This window comes from Hyperoodon ampullatus (genome assembly GCF_949752795.1).
Source record: "Hyperoodon ampullatus genome assembly, chromosome: 1".
Lineage (NCBI taxonomy): Eukaryota > Metazoa > Chordata > Mammalia > Artiodactyla > Ziphiidae > Hyperoodon > Hyperoodon ampullatus.
Window position 1 is genome coordinate 203,557,391 of NC_136914.1, and position 15,509 is coordinate 203,572,899.

Here is a 15,509-nt window from a genome sequence, read left to right on the forward strand (position 1 = left end):
TTTGCAGATGGGGAAATGAAAGCTTAGGAAAGCAGAGTATCTTGCCCAGAGTCACACAGCTAATAAATGGCAGAACCAGTTTTCAAATTGAGCTCAATTTGAGCTCAGTTGAGCTCTTATAATGTCTTCTAGATTTCTGGCAGAGGCGGGGCTTGAACTGGAAAGGATGGGTAGGATTTAGAAGGTTGAGGAGGAGCAGAGGTTGTGTTAGGCACAGAAATAGCCCAACCAGAGCTGCCAAAACTTGAGCGTTTTATAACAAAGGCTTGGATGCTGAGAGAGACTTCACAGAGTTGTGAAGATTAAACATGATAATATACAGTGCTTAGGGCCTGGTGTGTGCAGACACTTAGAATGTTGGATTTTCTTATTTTCATTTTATTTCATTATGGACTCAACAAAGGTATTGATTACCCATTGGTACAAAGTTTTATAGTGGTGGGGTCAGGAAGTTAGAAATAGAGGAATTTCTCTGCCCTCGAGGAGATGACTTTTTGAGGAATGAGAGGTGGTTGGCGCACTCAGTCTTAGTTTACAGCTAGTCCACAACACTGTTGAGGGGGTAAACTGGTTCAGTCATTCATTCTGTTAGATGAGATGCAGCGGTCCAGGAGGGAGAGGGAGTGGAGGCAGAGTAGGAGTAACCGACACAGGACTCTCTGGAGGTGCACCGGGATGGTGAGTGTTGCTCTAGGCCCAGGAGGGGACTTTTGGGAGGTAGTACATTTGAAATAGAGATAAATGCTCCCTAGGTCATCATTCAGCAGGAAGCGGGGACGGTCTGCAGCTATTATTCTCAGAGGGAAAGAGATAGCAGGTTTTTAGGGACTGACCATGGCTCTCAGGGGGATGCAGAGACCATCTCAGTGGCTCTCTTGGTAATGGATGACTTGGTCATGGCCAGTATCCTTTCCCTAGGTTTTGCTTTGTGACCCTGAAGCCAGGAAGCTGATGATGACCCTGAAGAAAACCCTGGTTGAGTCCAAACTTCCTGCCATTACCAGCTATGCCGATGCTAAGCCTGGTCTGCAGACACACGGCTTTATCCTCAGGGTCAAGGACTACGGCTGCGTTGTGAAGTTCTACAATGACGTGCAGGGACTGGTACCCAGGCATGAGCTCAGTGCCGAGTATATCCCTGACCCAGAGAGTGTCTTTTACACTGGCCAGGTAACCCTTCCCCTGGATAGGCTCCTACCGTTGGTGACCCCATGAACACAGATTTGAAGGAGTAGGAAGGCTACTTTTTAAGGGTTACAGAAGAGAGCATGTGGGGTAGCGGGCCTGAGCCAGCTAAGTGGAGGAGATGGAACAGAACAGAGAGAAACCCTCAAGGGGGCTCAATGGATGCTAGCAAACTAACGGACCTTAGGCCCTCAACCTAGAAGAAATTAATCTTCACCTGTAATACACTGGTGTCCCTCACATCAGAAATTGTTCTGAGGCCACTATCACCACAAGGGGGCACTGCCCTACATCTGATGAGTCTGGGTCTGTCTAGGAAAAAATGATTTTTTAAAACTTAGGATTATACCCCAAAATTCATTCATGTCTTTTGTCACCCGAAAGACTGACTTGTGGGGACTCTGTGTAGCTCTCAGTACGTTTCTCTTCACTGCCTTCTGATCTGATCCAGGGTCTTGGTGAACCACCCAAGGCCTCTGTGGTGCTGGTGGGGGGCACCTCTCTCCAGGGCCAAGCAGGTATGGTTTCTCACCAGGTGGTGAAGGTTGCAGTGCTGAACTGTGAGCCATCCAAAGAGAGGATGCTCTTGTCCTTCAAGCTGTCAAGTGATCCCAAGAAAGAATGTGCGGGACACAGTCAGAAGAAAAAAAAAGCCATTACCGCTGGGCAGGTACCTGGACTTCTCCAGACAAATTATTTTAGTTATGGTGGTAGAGAGCAGGGCGCCACTGACACCTGGGGTGCTGGAAACCATGCAGGGGGAGGATCAAGGAAGCTAGATAAGGCTCTGGGGCTGTGTGTCAGAGCAGGTGGACTGTCTAGGAAGGAAAGTGCTGTTACGGTGTGGCTTGTCAGCGGTGTGCTGCTGCTCTCTTTCCTTTCTGGTCCCTAGGACCAGCCTGCAAAACTGTCTTTCCTTTGGGACCCAGTGGAGGGACCTGGGAGAGGAGTGGTGTGAGCACCAGATGGGTCCTGCTGTGTGTGCGGGTGTGTGTGCCTGTTGGGTCTTTGGGAGCGTGGGGTGGGGAGTGGGAGAAAGCTGCTTCTCTGATCTCGACCTCTCAGTCATCCCTGGTGCTGGATATTCGATGCCTCTGATCTCTGCCTGACCCACAGGAGTTGCTCTCTGCTCGAGACAAGCGCTCTTTTTTGTCTTCCTTTTCCCTGAGTAGTTGGTGGATGTGAAGGTTCTGGAGAAGACCAAGGATGGGCTGCAGGTGGCTGTCCTGCCTCACAACGTCCCCGGCTTCCTTCCCACGCCTCATCTGTCAGACCACGTCACCAACGGCCCACTGTTGCATAGCTGGCTCCAGGCAGGCGACACCCTTCACAGAGTCCTGTGTCTGAGCGAGGGTGAGGGGCGTGTTGTATCCTTTACTGGTCTCTGGGGGGCTGCAGAGGTGGAGGTGTGGGAGCTGTGGGCCCTCGGTGGGGAGGGGGGCACTGGGGAACTCCGGGTCAGGCTCTGCTCTTAGTTGGAAACTCCATGGGAAATAAGTCGGCCCTCTGACTGCAGAAATACCTCCACAGACCAAACCAGTGGGCAAGCCTGCACTTTGCCTCTGTTCCCCTGCTGGGCGTTAGAGCAGGATCGAGGTGCTGCTGGCAGATGCTGGTGGTCAGGGCAGAGGGGGAGCCCAGGGTGTTGGGGAGAGGGCCACGTGGCACTCCAGGCCCAGCGGGACGCTCCCAGTGGCACGTCCAGCCTTCTTGGGGCACTCGGTGCTCACCCCTGAGTTGGAACAGTTAATAAGTACCTGCTGTCCTCTTTTCTCTCCTCCGCCTCCCCCTGCTGGGATAGAGGTCTCAGAGTATTGCTTTCGGTCTTCGTGTGGGCGCTTAGAAGCAAGACAGTGCTTCCTCTTGCACAATGTAAAATCGATTCTCCGTAGAGTGGAGATAGGCAGAGGAGGGGAAATAGGGTTGGTTAGTGTGAAGAGAGGCAGGAGGATGGTGTCACGGCCGATTCAGCTGCCAAACCACAGGGATGAGCCTTCCCCTTAGGTCCCCTCTGGTAATCTGGAGGTGAGTTAATAAGGGCAGGAACGAAACAGTGATTCCCAGACTTCAGTGTGAATCAGAATCCCCTGGAGGGCTTGGTCCAACACAGCCTGCTCCCCGCGCCCCACAAGTGTCTGATTCAGTAGGTCTGGGCTGGTGCCTAAGAATTTGCCTCTCTAACTAGTTCCTGGTGATGCTAATGCTGCTGATCTGCACACTTAGAGAATCACTGTGGTAGAGAGGGTGTAGAGTGGAGAACGGAGATGGGAGAGATGGACAGCTCATCTGCCATTTCTGGAACATTCCTTGACCAAGTGCCACTAGCTCCTTTGCAGGAAGCCAGCTTTGGTGTCTGCAGTAGAGAGTGGCCAGGATCCCAAGAGCTTCTCAGAAATCCATCCTGGAATGCTGCTCACTGGTTTTGTGAAGAACATCAAGGACTACGGTGTGTTCGTCCAGTTCCCGTCAGGCCTTAGTGGACTGGCTCCCAAAGCTGTAAGTTCACCTCCCTGCACAAGGGTCTTTGAGGGGAGACAGCAGGGACATGGAACCTGAGGGTTGGTGGGAAAGAATCGATTCTCTTGAAAGGTTTTCAGGGGCATGACACAGAGGCACCTGGCTGAGCGGGAGTGGAGCTGAGACTCAGTCTGCAGTCCTCTTGCCCAGCCTGTGTCCTGGAGGAAGGGGCACCTTTTCTACTTCATGCTACAGCATTGGGTAGGTCATGGGATAGCAGACTTTTCAGACTGGAAAAGATCCTAGCGATCCCGTAGTTGAACCCCCTCTCAGGCCTGCCGCATAAACTGACACCCAGAGCGGGGAGGAGTCTTACCAAAGCCCGTGTAAGATGGTGGTGAGCAAAGGGCTCATCGCTCATTCCTGCCACAGATAATTTATAAGTGTTTCATCCTTTCCGTAGGTGTGTTCCCCTGATGTTTCGCCTGGGCAGGTCTCATTTGCATCCCCTGCCAGAACAATTTTTAAAATGGGAGAGTGGGGAGAGCCCCAGAAACATGCACAGTGAGGGGCAGAGAGTTGCTCTGGGGCCTTCTCAGCTGGGTTGGCAGCCAGGGCGCCTCCTGTGTTTTTACGAAAGGGGAGGTGAGCTGTGCTCAGAGGGCTGGGGGGACCTTCCTGGGGTCCACCTCCTGCCTCACACACTTCTTTCTGGGTGTTTCAAGTGGGTTGTCTTAATAAAGACTTCCTTTCCTTTCTTCATTTTGCGCCCGCTCTTCCCCTTTAGATCATGAGTGACAAGTTTGTGACCTCCACAAGTGACCACTTTGTCGAGGGGCAGACGGTGGTTGCTAAGGTGACCAACGTGGACGAGGAGAAGCAGCGGATGCTGCTGTCGCTGCGGCTGTCGGACTGCAGTCTGGGGGACCTGGCCACCACCAGCCTCCTCCTCCTGAGCCAGTGCCTGGAGGAGCGGCAGGGCGTCCGTAGCCTCATGAGCAACCGAGGTGGGGGCAGGAGGGCGGAGGATGAGGGCCAGGGCTGGGGCGTGTGTGTCTTCAGTCTATTCCAATGAGTTGTTGGTCTTCCCCGACGTTAAAAAAAAAAATGGGTACACTTTTGTTAATGGGAGTAGGATCTCCATAAAGTGCACAAATCTATTAGAGTACAGCTCAGTAAACATTTATAAAGTGAACATCCCTGTTTAACTGTCATCCAGATTCAGGTAAAAGATCATTACTTGGTATCCCAGAAGTTCCCCTGGGGCTCCCTCCCAGTCCAGAATCAAAATTTCCCTGAGTTCTGTGAGCTCAGGTTTGCATTTGTTGTGAATCCATTCACTTCTTCACTTTTTGTTCCTTTATTCATCAGATGTGTAGTGGATGATAAAATGGAACAGGGGCCTGCTGGAAGACTTTGTGGGGGGTTATTAATCTGACCCTACTAAGCTTTGAACCACTGTGTAGATTTGTTGGAACCCTGATGGGATTTGGGAATAAGAACCTTGAGAGAGTAGATTCCAAACAGAAAGAATGAAAATTCTGAAATCAAAGGAAAGCATGTGTTTCTGGCATTCGTTGGCTATTCCACGAATTATGGCCATGTGGGATGAGCAAGGGGCATAGGTCTCTGCCTGTACTGGGAATTTTCATGGATATCAGACATTTTTACCAAGAGCGATTTTGCCTTCGTAGTGGTTCCAATGCTCCATGTTGGAAATGTCCTCCATGTGTCACCGTATTTCCAGAGGAAAAGAATGGTGAATGTCATTTCATCTTGTTAATCCCTATTTCCTTTGGGTCTCTGGCAGACTCTGTGTTGATCCAGACGCTGGCTGAGATGACCCCAGGGATGGTCCTTGATCTAGAGGTGCAGGAGGTGTTGGGAGATGGCTCTGTACTGTTCAGTGAGGGCCCAGTGCCCGGCCTGGTCCTAAGAGCCAGCAAGTATCATCGGGCAGGTGAGTGCATCTCTCTCGCCCATCATGGTTTGTAGAGGAAACCACTTGCCCGTTGCTTCCTCTTCTGGGTACAGAATTTCCAAATACATAGATGAGCTGATCCAGCAGAAATTTTTGGCATGCTTATCTTGTGTAAATGCAAATCAAGACAGCAGCATACTAAAGAAGGTTTAGGTATGAATCTCTTTATTGTTGTATTTGGGTAAATCTAGATTTTTATATACCAGGTTGCATAAATCGACACAACCTGAATGTGAATTATGGGAGCTAGACCCTTGGCTTCCCTAGCGCATATAAACCTAGGACATAGGTCCACTTTTCCTTTTTGTGCCTGTGGGCTGCAGGGCTGTTGGAGAGATGCTGTCTCCCTTCGCCCCTGCTCCAGGAGGGTGATCACATTGTGTTTGGTTCTGCACTGCAGGGCAGGAGGTGGAATCTGGGCAGAAAAAGAAGGTTGTGATCTTAAACGTTGATATGTTGAAGTTGGAAGTACATGTTTCCCTCTGCCACGATTTGGTGAATAGAAAAGCTAAAAAGGTAAGCTTGCTGATTGAGGACTTCCATTCCCATGGTTTCAAAGGTGTTACACACCCCTTCAACCCCACATGGTTCACAGATACCTGTAGACAGGGTGGCCGTGTGCCTGGATTTGTCTGGGTCATTGCCAGGTGTACCTCTCACCCTGGTGTGCTTGTTTTTTGGCCGAGCCATGCGGCTTGCAGGATCTTAGTTCCCCAACCAAGGATTGAACCCGGGCCCTGGCAGTGACAGCACCGAGTCCTAACCACTGGGCCTCCAGGGAATTCTTCCCTGGTGTGCTTGTTAGTTGCAGTGACTTTCACTGTGGTTCGGGCTGTAAATCACGTGGTCACCCTGATTAGGGCCAAGCAGGTACTTGGATGAGCGAAGCAGGCCAGGTGTCTTGGGGGGTGGTGAGAGTAGGACTCGACAGTAGGACTGACAGGCTGTGGAGTGCACGCACTGCCACAGAGGAGCAGAGACTACTCGGTTCCATCTCACTGTTGCCACATGAGAACATCTGGGTCTAGTGTTGGGAAGTCTTTGAATTTTAAGAGAAGGCAGAATGTGCATTTTTTATTTGAAATAAATGTAGGAAATGTTGAAACTATTTTTCTTTTTAAACATCACGTGAACCAAACAAAACATGTCTGTGGGTAGTTCTGACCTCCAGGCTGCTCATCTAACACCCTCTTCTGTCCACTTTTGTGTGGGCAAAGAATGGGTTCAAGAGAAGTCTTAAAATGAGTGGTATTTTTCTCCGGATGACACGTATTTTTCGTCATTGTCTAAAGTACTTATTAATCCCCTAATCACATAGGGTATGTTACAGAGAATTATATAGATGTAATCCTTAACCTCCAGTTGCTTATAATCTTAAGACTTTGAGAGACAAAGAGAAATAGAAAACAGTATTAACCCCTCACTAAGCTTTCTAGCAGGTCCCTGTCCCATTCTGTCATCCGAGAGAAGCTAGTGCATGTAAGGGCATGAGCACAAGTTGGATGTTGGAGAAAGACAGGCTACATGCCTTGCACACAATAAGCTCTCAGTAATGACTGTCTTTGTTGAGTGAGTGAATAAATTGGGTGGAGAGCTGCAGGACTAAGAGAGGAGGAACCACAGTATCTTAAAGCTGGAGAACCATTAGAGGTCACCTGGCTGTGCATCAGAGTCACCTTTAAAGTTCTGCTTTCACTAGTTCCAGGATAGGATCTCGGAATCTGAATTCAAAACAGAGGCTAACTCCAGGTGATCCTGATGTGGCGCCTTGAGTGTGGTGTCATCGCTTCAGTGTACAGGAGGGGAAATCTTTGTCCAGGGAGTGGAGGCTAGTTTGTTACAGCTCAGATTAGCCTTGAGCCCCTGGACTCAGAGGACTTTCCCAGACCCACTCTGCGCAGTGGGTGAGGAACAAGTCCTTGTGCTCTGTAAGAAGCAGGGATGGTGGGTTTTCTGTTTTCCAGCTGAAGAAAGGCAGTGAGCACCAGGCGATTGTGCAGCACTTGGAGGAGCCCTTTGCCCTTGCCTCCTTGGTAGAGACTGGCCAGCTAGCAGCTTTCTCCCTGACCTCTCACCTCAACGACACCTTCCGCTTTGATTCAGAGAAGTTGCAGGTGGGACAGGGTGTCTCCCTAACCCTCCAGACCACAGAACCAGGAGTGACGGGTCTTCTTTTGGCCGTTGAGGGGCCAGCTGCTAAGAGGACCATGAGACAGACCCGGAAGGACTCTGAGACGGTCGACGAGGATGAGGAAGTAGATCCAGCTCTGGTTTTAGGGACTGTAAGGAAGCACACCCTGTCCATTGGGGACGTGGTCACAGGGACCGTCAAGTCCATTAAGCCCACCCATGTGGTTGTGACCCTGGAAGATGGCATCGTTGGCTGCATCCATGCCTCCCACATTCTAGATGATGTTCCAGTGGGCACATCTCCTACTGCCAAGCTGAAAGTTGGGAAGAAGGTCACTGCCCGAGTGATTGGCGGGAGAGACATGAAGACATTCAAGTATGGAGGCTTTGGGGGAGGGACTGGCTTGGAGGGGAGATGGTGGTAATCGTGGGAGAAGGCATGGGAACTGAGGCAGTTTCCAAAAAGTTGTGCATACGTTAGATTTTCTTTTAGTTAACCAAAATATTCACCAAATAATCCTTTTGTATGTCTTTATTTTTTAATGGTGTATAATGTAGTGGATAAGAGCGTTGATTTAGAGTCAGATCTGGGGCGAGTTCCAGATTTGCCACTTAAAATTATGCGACCAGGAGTTAAGTAGTTACTCAGCCCTCTGAGTTTTATTTTTCCTAATTTGTAAAGTGAGAGTAATGGTAGTGACCACCTTGCAGGGCCATTGCAAAGATTGGAAGAGAGAACACCTAGCACTGAGTGTGCCTGGTGGGTTGTCTGACACATAGTTATTGCTCCATATATGTCAGCAGTTACTGTAATCCATCCTCCACAGCATACCTTAATTATACTCATTTACTTTCAATCTAGTTACATTATGTTATTTCAGCAGAAGTCCTTGCTATAAGAAAACCAAAAAGAGAATTCAAAGTCTAGCCAATGATTTGCATATTAATTTCAGTAACCGTGGGATCTTCAGTAAGTCATTTGTTCTCTCTAGACCTCAATTTCCTTATTTTTAGAATGAAAGAGTTGGAAAATTCTTTTCAGGGTTTAATATGACAACCCTAAAAGATCAGATGAGCCAGTTCCTTAACATTTACTCAAACGATGAGAATGGAAGCCCTCAGGCCTGGTATTACCAGTGGGCGGTGTGGCAGTGGAGTGGGCGGTTTTTTAAGCTCGGTTTGGTGGGCAGTTAGAAATTCTGGTCTCCCGATTATGGTGTTACAGAGAATAAGAGAAATGATTTGACATTATTTGTTTCTCCAGGTTTCTCCCAATAAGTCATCCCAGATTTATTCGAACCATCCCGGAGCTGAGTGTTCGGCCAAGGTGAGGGGAACTCCAGTGGTCTCATGGAAGGAGCGCTGGGCTTGGAGTCAGGAGCCTGAGTTCTAGGCTTGATTCAGCCAGGGTTGTGACTTACTTTGCCTCTCTCTGTCCAGGTTGTCTTTGTTTTCTCCAGGAGGGATATTTGTCTGGTTCTCATACAGCTGGCTAGAGGGATTATATGAGAATTAATGTGAAAGCTGTATTCAGGGTTTAAGTATCAATTTAAAGGCTGATTGCAGTTCTGTTTGTTGGCATGTAACAAAAAGAAACATTTTTGCTCTCAACCTAATTTTCTAGAACTCAGTAATTCCCTAAATAAACACCACGTAGCCAAGAATGCCTGTTCTTTGATAATAGACTACTGCTTGGTGACTGAAATCTTAGGTCACGTTCTGGTGGATTCTGCAGAGGGATGTTCCACGAGGGATTCTAGGTGGACTGGTGGAACTAGTAGTTCCGTGAAGTGGTGGATCCAGTTTGTCTGGGGTCATTCTTTCAGAGGATCTTAAGCATGTTGATCTATGGGCCTATCTGCTTCTGCTTCCCCCATTTAAAAAAACCCAGCCTCTAGGAACTGATAGGCCATCAGTGAATGAAGCTAGATACATATGACTGTGCCAGTGCCTCTGCAGGGTCAGGCCCAGATCCATACAGGCTGTAAGTCTTATGTGCCTAGGATGTCATGGAAAGACCTCTTAAGCAGCTTTCCGAGGATAAGGTTTGGTTAGCATCCTGAAGGGATCAGAATAGAAGTGGAATAGTTCTGAGAAGGCTTGTGTCTGAGGTAGGGAAATATTCCTGGAACCTTGAAGTACCAGATGGTAACAATGTTTACTTTGAAGGATGTGAAAGTAAGCCCTTTAGTTCCAGAATGATGAGATTTGGTGGATGCACACGTTCCTATTTGCTTAATCTGTGGTTTCCTTAGTTTTGTAGATTTGATTGTGTCCCTTTGTCGTGAAAACAGAGACCTCCTCATATTCGTTGTTTTAGTCTGCGGTGTCTTCACCTCTGAGGCTGGACGTCTTGTTTAATTAAGGGTTAAGGTCAAGTAGTTTACCCAGGCTAAGGGTAGGTATGTTAAATCAATGAATACTGCAAGGGGCGAGTCAGTGAGCATTGTGGGAAGACTTACTAACATCCTGAATGGTTCTTGACCCTCAGAGTCTGGAGCCTCTCATGAACTATCACTGCTGTGCTGGTCCACTCTCCTGTCTGTGGAGACTGGTGTGAGCCATAGCGGTGGTCCTTGGTAGTGGCAGTGCGGGCCAAGCCAGGAAATGAGTTCATTCCATAGAGGAGATGGAGGATGGAGAGTTATAACGACAGATAGACAGATGGACAGGTAACAAACTCTAGCACATCTTCCACCTCCTCCACGCACCTATGTTGTATTGTTAATTATTTTATGTTAATCAAGGCCCCCGAGAAACTTAGTATAAACATAATGCTATTGTTGCTATATTTCTCAAATGCTTTATGTTTTAAAATACATGTTTTGAAGTCAGGAGGAAAAACATGTATTTAATTGACGGCGTTGACTTACTTACGAAATGCCATCATATTTTCATTCCCACTTGTATATGGAGCTCTTGTGCACAAAGAGAATGTCATGTGTCTTCGAGTTGAGTTCAGGGTTGGTGAGGGACACTCTAGCTAGATAAAACGGTACCTGCTCGTTTACCCATTTGGAGGCGGGGAAGTTAAGACAGCGGAGCAGTTCAGAAGTCATTACATGTATCTCTGGAGTTCCTGCTAGTCACTGAGTTTTCTCTTGCCGTTAATGTAGTTGCACCCACCTTTTTTTTTTTTTTTAAGAGAGTCAGTTTAAAATCATTTTGGGAAAAGAAAAAAGATAACACATACTTGTTATGTGTGTTTGTGTTTTATATATTTTTTAAACTTAAGCAGACATCTATTTTCTCACAATTCTGGAGGCTTTCAGTCTGAGATGAAGGTATCAGCAGGGTTTGTTCTTCTGAGGCCTGTCTCCTTAGCTTGCAGGTGGCCATCTTCTCCAGTGTCTTCTCTTTGTATTTATCTATGTTCTAATCTCCTCTTTTTTCAAATTTTTTTTATTGTGGTAAAAACATAACATAAAAAAAGAAAAAATGTCATGAAGAACCTAGGGGTAAGACAGGAATAAAGTCACACACCTACTAGAGAAAGGACTTGAGGATATGGGGAGGGGGAAGGGTAAGCTGTGACAAAGCGAGAGAGAGGCGTGGACATATATACACTACCCAACGTAAGGCAGATAGCTAGTGGGAAGCAGCCGAATAGCACAGGGAGATCAGTTCGGTGCTTTGTGACCGCCTGGAGGGGTGGGATAGGGAGGGTGGGAGGGAGGGAGACGCAAGAGGGAAGAGATGTGGGAACATATGTATATGTATAACTGATTCACTTTGTTATAAAGCAGAAACTAACACACCATTGTAAAGCAATTATATTCCAATAAAGATGTAAAAAAAATAATAACATAAATAACATAAATTTGCCCTCTTAACACTTTTTAGGTATACATTATGGTATTGTTCTATATGCATATTTTTATATAACAGATCTCTAAACTTTTTCATCTTGCATGACTGAAACTCTATAGCCATTCATTTCCCCCTGACTCCCCAGCCTCTCGCAACCATCATTCTACTTTCTGTTTCTTTGAGTTTGATTACTTCGATACCTCATATAAGTGGAGTCCTGCACAGTCCTTCTGTGACTGGCTTATTTCACTCAGCACAACATCCTCAGGGTTCATCCGTGTGGTAACATACAGCAAGATTTCCTTCTTTTTTAAGCTGAGTAATATTCCATTGTGTGTATATATGTTGTCTTTATCCATTCATCCATCAGTGGACATTTAGGTTGTTTCCACACCTTGGCTATTATGAATAGTGCTGCAATGAACATGGATATACAGATATCTCTTTGAGATCTTGTTTTTAATTCTTTTAGATACATACCCAGAAGTAAGAGTGCTGTATCATATGGTAGTTTTTTGAGGAACTTCCATACTGTTCTTCATAGTGGCTGCACCATTTTACAGTCCTACCAGCAGTGTGCAGGGATGGATTCCCTTTTCCCACATCCTAGCCAATGCTTGTTATTTTCTGTTTGATAATGGCCATCCTTACAGATGTGAGGTTAATATCTCGCTGTGGTTTTGATTTATATTTCCCTGTTAGTGATGTTGAGGACCTTTTCCTATGCTTCCTGGATGTTTGTATTATCTTCTTTGGAGAAATGTCTGTTCCAGTTCTGTTTTTCAGTCAGGTTATTTGTTTTTTTTATTATTGAGTTGTAGCTTAATTTTTTCTAAGGATACTGGTAGTGTTGGATTAAGTCCCACCCTAACGACCTCATTTTAACTTAATTGCCTCTTTAAATTCCCTGTCTCCAAACACAGTCACATTCTGAGGTATTGGAAGTTGGTGCTTCAACATAAGAATTTGGGGGGCTGGGTGAGACAATTCAGCTCATAACAGAGGCACTCCCATATCAGCTATTGAGGAATAAATTTTTTTATCATAACTATACATATATATATAATATATATATGTATAAAGGCATTATAGATAATGAATGTAAATTATCTATTAGTTATCTGTTAGAGTGCCAGGCACATGGATGTTCTGTGTGTGTTTTAAGAAATGACATTTTACAGATGTTCCCTTCTCAGGCTTCTCCCTTCACCCCCAGAGGATGAATTCTCCATTATTTGACATATATCCAGCTCTTGCTTTTATACTTTCGTTATATACACACACACACACATATATATATATATATATATATATACAAAAATTATTTTGTATGGTTTTCAAATTTTACATAAATTGCATGCTGTGCTTAATATTCTGCAGCTTGTTTTCTTCACTCAAAATTTTGTTTTTGCGATCTCTCCATTTCGGGGCCTAGAGTTAAAACAGTAACCCATCCTGTGCCTGTGCCAAACTGTATATATTTTCAAGTTGATGGAGGACGTTTACGGTTGTTTCCACAATGCCACAGTGAACATCCTTGAACTCGTTCCATTGTGCGCCTGTGCAGGGATTTCTCTAGGGTGGAATTGCTGGGTGTGTTTCAGCTTTACTAGTGTATGAGTTTCCTGTGTTCCTATATTCACCAGTACTTGCTATTATATGTTACAGTTTTACCAGTATTACTTGTACCATTTTACTGATGAGTTCTGTTTTGTTTTAGAAATTTGAATTGGTAAGCTGGGCTGGTTGGAATGGTGGGAATTCTGTGCTTCCTTTGAAGTGATTTGTGGACTGATAACTTTCAGACCACATCTCCTTGTGGCTTTTCTGAGAAGAAAAAGAGAATCAAGAAAGTGATAATGCGAAGGTAGCATAGGGGACACAGCACTGGATTTTTGAATCAGGAACTCTGACTTCAACTCCTGGGTCTGTAGCATAAAATGAGTTTAGTAATATCTGTCCTACTTGATTCACACATGAGAGTGTTGTCACATTCAGTGAGAGATTATTTGTGAAAGCAGTTCTGCAAACTGTAAAGCAGTAGCTAAAGCATTGAAAGAAGTAAAATAGTTTTGTTTCCTATACTTATAAAGATTATTGTTGGCTACCTACTTTACAGCTTGTTCATACCTAGGTGAGTGAATTGGAAGGGATTAATTTTCACGCAGGTATTGTGAACATTCATTCCCCTTTAAGGAGAGAAATGGCGGGGGGCGGGGGTGCATGGTGGGTGTGTATGAGTTAGCGGAGTCCTGTAAAATCAATCCATGGCCACTCGAGGGAGATGGTTTCAAGCTAGAAGCTTATCCAGATGTTGGTTTCCTCTTTCCCTTGCCTTTCTGCAACCAGTGAGCTGGAGAAGGATGGCCACACTGCTCTCAACACTCATTCTGTTGGCCCCTTGGAGAAGATTAAACAGTACCAGGCTGGTCAGACTGTCACTTGCTTCTTGAAGAAGGTGAGTAGTGCACGCCCTGCAATGCGATGCTGTCCCTCTTACAGAAGAAAACGGGGAGAAACTGACAATGACCATTTGCACTAGGCTTTGCTTCTGTGTTTGCTGCCATGCTGGTTTGTAGAAGACAGTAGAAGGCCTCTGCTCCTAGAAAACTTCTGGTCTAATCAAGGAGTTAAGTCTATGGCTTACAAAACAGCTAGCAAGCAACTCACAGTTCTACATATTTATAGATTAATTGTACAAGATGGAAAGAAAAATACATCATAGAGCAAGATTTTAAATACAGTTCTTTATTTTATCTTAAATAATGTAAAATTCAAATTTCAGTGTCCACAAATAAAGTTTTATCAGAAGACACACACACAAATATTTTAAATAAAAATAAGAATGTTTTATTTAAAATAAAATGTTGGATTTTAGATTCTTGCCTTTTATAAAGTTCGGTAACGGTGCAAAACCATATGTAATTGGGTGCCAGGTTATGTGTTCTAACCCCAAGTGGAACAGGAGTTGAGTAAAGGGAAGAGATCAGTGAGAACTATACCAGTTGGAATACATCAGAGAGAGGGTTGGTCTGAGCTTGACCCTGAGGGATAATTCCTCTTCATTGCTGCCAGATTCTTCCTCCATGAGCATGTATCTGAGTATGTCTGTGGTGCTTGATCCTTTTAGTTACCTGTTGTCTGTAGACATTCATAAACCCGAGATGCCTTAGAGTGGTGTTTAAGCCCTTCATAATCTGGCTTTATGAATCTGGTATACCAGTCATGCTGAAAACCTCCTCTATTTTTTTCCCTTCTTGCCTTTATTTCTGCACTGGGGGTACTGTCTATTCTTATTGCCTACAACCCTTCAAGGTCCAGCACAGATAACCCTCCCTTCTTACTAGTTCTCCTACAGGGTCCCGTAACATGCTGTGCTCTTCCTTGTTGCTTGCTCCTGCATACTCATTTGACTTACTCTCTGCAGACTGTAATCTCTTTGAAGGCAGGGCCTGGCTCTTACTTACCACTCTCATGCCATATACACAGTGGCTGCTTGATACATGTTTTGTTGAGTTGACCTGAAAATCGGGGTGTGTATTTAGGACAGAGCACTGTGTCAATAGCAAAATCTAAATTGATTTAGAAAAAAGATGTTAGTCCCTGAAGATGGTTAACAGTCACTGGGCACAACTGAGTTTGGGGGAGGCGACAGAGGTCAGTGGGACTGGTCCTACTGCTTGAGGATATCTCTGAGGTCTTTTTTGCCTCTTAATCAGCTGAGGCACCAGAAGAGATGCATGTTCTGCTGGGCTGGGAAAGGCTCTGAGCTAGACTCTGAGTGAAGCCTGCGAGAAGTGGAGGTTGGACAGGGGCATTGGGACGTAGGGGTGCGTTCCTGTTCCTTGGGAAAATGTAGGCTTTGGGCCCTTTGAGCCCTGTGATTTTAGGAGAGTCTGTTTTAGTGAAGGGAAGAGAAGAGACGCTTGTATCTGCCCATTCCATT

The 15,509-nt window shown here is 45.8% G+C and overlaps 1 protein-coding gene across 2 annotated transcripts in view; it reads left to right on the forward strand.

Annotated features, from left to right (window-relative positions):
* PDCD11 (programmed cell death 11) overlaps nt 1-15,509 on the forward strand; it is a gene marked incomplete at its 5' end in the record, with an annotated part of 40,747 nt that overhangs the window by 14,890 nt on the left and 10,348 nt on the right. For both annotated transcript variants that reach the window (XM_079728585.1, XM_079728586.1), the window contains 10 exons: nt 919-1,170; nt 1,721-1,855; nt 2,358-2,552; nt 3,511-3,681; nt 4,430-4,649; nt 5,453-5,602; nt 6,024-6,139; nt 7,588-8,129; nt 9,018-9,080; nt 13,913-14,021. In XM_079728585.1, coding sequence (XP_079584711.1) covers nt 919-1,170; nt 1,721-1,855; nt 2,358-2,552; nt 3,511-3,681; nt 4,430-4,649; nt 5,453-5,602; nt 6,024-6,139; nt 7,588-8,129; nt 9,018-9,080; nt 13,913-14,021 — 1,953 coding nt within the window. The remainder of the gene's footprint in view (nt 1-918; nt 1,171-1,720; nt 1,856-2,357; nt 2,553-3,510; nt 3,682-4,429; nt 4,650-5,452; nt 5,603-6,023; nt 6,140-7,587; nt 8,130-9,017; nt 9,081-13,912; nt 14,022-15,509) is intronic.